The sequence below is a fragment of the Enhydra lutris genome, unplaced genomic scaffold (genome assembly GCF_002288905.1).
Source record: "Enhydra lutris kenyoni isolate GAN:26980312 unplaced genomic scaffold, ASM228890v2 scaffoldscaffold12, whole genome shotgun sequence".
Classification (NCBI taxonomy): domain Eukaryota; kingdom Metazoa; phylum Chordata; class Mammalia; order Carnivora; family Mustelidae; genus Enhydra; species Enhydra lutris.
Genome location: NW_019154096.1, coordinates 48,148,384 through 48,154,099, shown reverse-complemented (window position 1 = coordinate 48,154,099; position 5,716 = coordinate 48,148,384). Strand labels below are relative to the sequence as shown.

The 5,716-nt window shown below is 51.2% G+C and overlaps 1 protein-coding gene across 1 annotated transcript in view; it reads left to right on the top strand.

Annotated features, from left to right (window-relative positions):
• Positions 1 to 5,716, top strand: part of LOC111144915 (PDZ and LIM domain 1) — a 46,527-nt gene that overhangs the window by 36,704 nt on the left and 4,107 nt on the right. Inside the window, exon 5 of the mRNA XM_022499520.1 lies at positions 1,776 to 1,927. Within this exon, the coding sequence (XP_022355228.1) occupies positions 1,776 to 1,927 (152 nt within the window). The remainder of the gene's footprint in view (positions 1 to 1,775; positions 1,928 to 5,716) is intronic.

The window sequence follows — 5,716 nt, the reverse complement described above, 5'->3', positions numbered from 1 at the left end:
TTATCCCAAAGAGATAAAAATTTATGGTTGCACAAACACCTGTTCATAAACGTTTACAGCAACTTGATTTATAAGAGCTGAAAAGCACTGGAGACTGAGAACCTGGGGGGGCTCTGGGCCTGGGAGGCTGAGCTGCCGTTTCCTTGGCACACCCCTGGGAGGTCCTGTTGCCTTCTAGGGTCCCCTGTGACCCCATAGGAGCAGGGAGAGCGTGTCGCACATTGATCTCTTCTGCAGTTTCATTTCACCCCCCTCATTCCTGCTGAGCCCAGACCCTGTACCAGGCTCTGGGAATGTGCTGTTGAACAAGACAGACCAAGACTCTGTCCTCCTGGGGCTCACTCTCTATGGGGAGAGGGACAGTGAGAAAACAGACAGATGGACATAGAGTCCATGGATGAGGGTAAGACACAATAGGGCCGGTGGGGGGGCCTCTCTAAGGAGGGACATCTGAGCAGAGATGGAGAGGAAGGGGGGAATGGGAGTGCGGCCCCCGTGGGGCGATCTGGAGAGAGATCCCTTCAGGCTCTGGGAACAGAAAGTGAGGCTCTGAGGCTGCTGTGTTCTGGAGACAGCACAGAGGCCGGTGTGACGAGAGCCTAGTGAGCAGAGGCTGGCCGGCCGTGTGTTTGGAGAGGGAGGCAGAGCTGCATTCTTCAGGGCCTTTCTATGTTTTGTCACGAATATTTACTCCAAAGGAGATGAACTTGATTAAACTAGTATTTTGTTATTAAAACTGTAAATATTTGGTTGATGTCAGATGAGAACACTTGGAGCCACGTCACAACACCGTGTGATTCTTGTGTTTAGTAGGTCACTGTGGCCTCTGTTTGGAAATGAGACTGTCCTGGGGTTGCAGACAGCAGTGTAGGGACAAACGACAAAGGTGGCCCGTTGTGTCGTCAGCCGTGGCGGGGTGGACACATGGTCGGGGGAGGGGTGGTGCTGAAAAAGGGGGTGCAGGACAGACCTTACAAACAGAGTTGACTGGAGTCTCCTTCCATTTTACCCCTTCCCAGACCAGGCAGCAGAGGCTCCTGGAAAATGGGCCCCCGGGGAACACGGCCCCAGCTCAGCCTGTCCTCTCCTGTCCCATCCTGGGGGACCAAGCTCAGGTCTCAGCCCCCGCTTTGCCTCCGATGGTGCGTTACCATCTCCATGGTGCCTGGGGCTTTCCCCCTCGCCCCCAGCCCTGTGAGCTGGGCAAGGTAGAGACGGCCATCCGACTGGTCAGTGAGGAGCCCAGGGCCTTTGGCCCTGGGGGCTGCGAGAGGTTCTTGAGACAGACCCTCGCTGATACCACTTGGAAAGACGTCGATAGCGTCAGGAGGAAGAACGCTGCTTTCTGCCCCATGAGAAGTGTGCGTGCGGCCCGTCCCAAGGGGACCCAGCCAAGCCTTTAGTGGTCAGGTTGTGGTTAACATCTCTCCTCTTCTAAATTGTTTTTTGACATAATATTGTTTATGTAATTAAGGAAGAAGCACAGCATTCCCATTCCATGGGATTAGGCCAAAAAGTAATCACATTACTGAAACTGTTTGGGGAAGTAGCCTCTTCCCGCATTGAAGTAGCAACCAGCCCCGTCAACAGCGCCTCGTAACCCCGGCTGGAGGCCCACGGCTGAGTTCAGAGTGGGCTCCGACCAGCGGGGTCGTTCCTAGCCACCCCCTGATTCAGGGGTGTCTTTACTTGGAAGGGGGTGCCTGTGAATTTTTTTTTTTTTTTGCCTCCTAACTTCTGACGTGTCCTAATGAATTTCCAAACATTCTTTACAGCTTAGACCATTCTCAGCTTCCAAGCGGACTCGTCATCGACAAAGAATCTGAAGTTTACAAAATGCTTCAAGAGAAACAGGAGTTAAATGAGCCCCCCAAGCAGTCCACTTCATTCCTGGTTTTGCAGGAAATCCTAGAGTCTGAGGAGAAAGGTAATCTACCCTGCGAGCCGGCGTGCGGTCGGAGGCTCTTGGGCAGGGCCTGGGTCGGGTCGGTCGTGGCTGAAACAAAGGTGAGTACAGCCCTGAGCGGGCGGAAGCAGCGGTGGGAAGCCGGGCTTTGAAACCACTGAGAGCTCAGAGACAGAGGATGAGTGAGCTCCTAGCCACACCTGCCCAGCTGTTTCCTGTCACGTGGCTTTAGGCTGCAGGCGTCAGGGAGAGCTTGACTCTTGTGGGATTCTGTTTGTCCCCTGTTTATCTCTTGGCCATTTGTTTGGCTTGAACCCACATCCCATGCTTCTGTGGTGGCTGATGTGTGTGACTGGGTGAAGGTCACGGGCCGGGACAAGCAGAAGGAAAAGGCATCAACAGCACAGAGAAGGTGGGTGCTGGGCAGTGCGTTTGTTCTTGCTCTTGGGTAGATGGACTCCGGAGAGCCGGTGAACCCCCAGTTTGGCCACATTCTCCCCGGGTGACCTTTCTGGGCTCACTCGGGGGTCAAAATCCTCTTCTCTAAGCTCGGTGTGAGGATCCGGTGTCCTGCACGGCACAAGCATCCCACACTGTGTGCGGCTACGGGAGGTGCTTCACGCCTGTGATTTTGTTTACAAACCTTACCGAGAGGCACAAAGCCGGCCTCAACTTGTCCAGGGTGTGAGCTCTGAGGCCTGAGGCACCCAGGGACCACCCGTGGGGCTCTGCATTGTGGATGGCACCCCATACTCGGCTCTGTGGCCTTCCTCAAGGCACAGGGTTTCACTGAAGGCCTGTGTTCCCTTGTTCTTTCCTCCTTTCCCTGAAGTGCTCTCCTGTGAAGAGAGAGCTGGCGATGCAGACCGTGAAGCCTGTTTCACCTGCACCAAGGGAGGGAGTGAGTTGCTTGCTTGGGACCACCAGTGAGGGCCACAGCAGAGCGCCCTCTGCAAGAGTAACCACCCTCCCCCAGGCCCCCAGCTCCAGGTTGGGCTTCCTGGGAGTTCTTCCTGAGCTGAGAGTTCCCTCCTGATGGACCCCAGACCCAGGCTTCTTAGAGAAATTGGCAGTTTACGAGCACAGGAAGTTACGGGAAAAGTTCTCCTTTTATGCTAAAAGGATATTGTTCTACCAGCAGTTTCCCCCTTTGCTTGTTGTACCTGTGCATTTTGGAAGGAATGAGTCATATGCTGTATGAAGTTCCGGTATTAGGGCCAACTGACAAGTGATTTGGGGATCAACCCTAGAGAATGGCCGTTTTATCAAAACCTGTGAGAAACCACAACTTACTCTACTCTGAGTAAGTGGGTGCAAAACCCTTCAACTAAGAGAGGAGAAAAGTCAGTCCATTCTGTCCCAACCTAGGGCACAGATATTGCAGAACTCATCTAGTCAAATGCCTTCATGTTACAGAGAAGGACCTAAAGCCCAGGCTCACTGAGGTGGCCATTCCGTGCTCATCAAGATCCGAACTCCTTCCATCTTGTGCTCCATCTACCAAGCCCGTGGCTTCCATTCGCAAGGTTACCTCATGGCTCTAGTTGGCAGCTGGTGCTCCAGCCATCACAACCATCTTCAAGCCCCAGGAAGGAAGAAGGGCTGAATAGGGACTGCTCTATTCAGATAAGCCAGCTTTTTCTTTCCCAGAAGTCGCACAATAGCATTACATTTAATTTGACCAGAATTTAGTCACATGGCCACATCCAGTTGAGAATTAGAGTTCTTTCCTCCCTGGGATGAATATCTTCTTGCCCCAAAGAAAATACAAATTTTGCTAAAAAGAAGAAGGGAGATAACAGATCTTTATAATCTCTCCCATTATCTCTTAATATGTAGCTATAGTAAATTCTCATGGAATGAAACTGCATAAATTCCAGTCCATACATCCACTGTGTGCAGAAGGCTCTTGGGGGAAGGAGCTCAAATCCCTGTTTTCATTTGAGATGAAATGGTTAAAGCTCAGGGCAGGTACATAGGAAAGCACTCAGTGAGGGCTACTGTCATTTGAGAAAGCCTCAGGTTCATAAAGCAGCCCAGCCCTTGCAGCATTGGCATCCAGGATCTGCCTGTGACCTCCCTGGAGACCGCAGGCGGGTTGCCCATCTCTCTGAGCCCTAGTTTCCACACATGTCCAGGGAGGCTAATAATGGCTACTTCACAGATGGCTGTTTTTTTGTTGTTGTTTTGTTTTTAAGATGTTATTTATTTGAGAGAGAGAAAGTGCAAGAACAAGCAGGGGGAGGGGCAATGGAGAAGGAGAAGCAGACTAGCCACTGACTAGGGAGCCCAATGCAGGACTTGTTCCCAGGACTCTGGGATCATGACCTGAGTCGAAGGCAGACGCTTAACCAACTGAGCCATGCAGGCACCCTTCACAGATGGTTTAAAGCATCAGGGGAAACGGTGCACATAAAGTACCAGGCCCACCATCAGTGAGGCCCCACATGCGAGGCTTGGCCTGCAGCAGGGTTTGGTGATAAACTCCAAAAGATTCAATGTGGATCTTCTCCTTTGGGGTGAAATTCAGCCTCAGGACTAGGAGAAAGGGTCCTAGATTTCTCAAACTTCCATCTTGCTCTGGATCAAATTCCAAATTTGCAGGAAACAAGGAGGCTTTTTATTTTTAATTTTTTTTGAAGATTTTATTTATTTATTTGACAGAGAGAGATCACAAGTAGCAGAGAGGCAGGGAGAGAGAGAGAGAGAGAGAGAGAGGGAAGCAGGCTCCCTGATGAGCAGAGAGCCGGATGCGGGACTCGATCCCAGGACCCTGAGATCATGACCTGAGCCGAAAACAGCAGCTCAACCCACTGAGCCACCCAGGCACCCTTTATTTTTAATTTTTAAATTATGGTGAGCTACATAGCTAACATGAGATTTACTGTCTTAACCATATTTAAGTGCTCAGTTTGTAGGCATCAGCTATGGCCATACCATTGTGCACCTGTGAGCACCACCCATCCACAGAACTCTGTCTTGCGGAACTGCAGCTCTGTACCCATTCATCGCTAGCTCCTCGAAGCCCCCTCCCCCAGCCCATGGAAGCCACCAATCTGCTTTCTGTTTCCATGAATGTGACTGCTGCAAGCACTTCCTGGGAGGGGAATCATACAGCGTGTGTCTTTTGTGACTGGCTTGTTTCACTGAGCGTAATGTCCTGAGGGTGCGTCCATATTGCGGCAGGTGTCAGCATCTCTTTCCTTTTTAAAGCTGAATGTTGTACAGTGTGTCTATAGCCCATCTTGTTTATCATCCATCTGGCCATTTAAGGGGGATTTTAATGAGAGGAGACTCGGAAGGAGGCATCGAGGACTGAGAAAACACAGTGGGCGCTGGGGGCTCTGAGGTGAGAAAGCCGGAGACTTGCTCAGAAAGTATCAGGGTGTCCAGGGTTGCAGGAGAATCCCCACGTGGTCTGGAGTTAGATCACAGAGGACCACCAGGTGCTTAAGGACCATGAATTTGGTTCTTTTAGTAATGCGGAGCCCTGGAAGGTTGTTGAGCAGTAAAGTGGGTAGAAAAATAGCTGTGCTTTACTGAACCCATTTTCACTTGTTTCCCCAGAAAGCTATGACATACAAGTTTCACTAGAAAAAGAGAAAATTGGAAATGTTTATAGCTTCCCAGAGTCTAAAGGGAGCTAATGTTTTTACTGTAGGCTTGTTGAGAAGGGCAGAATGACATTTCTTTGCGTTTGCGGTGTTGGCTGTAAGTGAGAGGAGAAAATGGGGCCAGCAGGTGGCGCTGCAGGGCTGGACACTGTGCCTGCTTGGTCCTGCACACAGGGGCCGCTTCCCATGCTGTGCC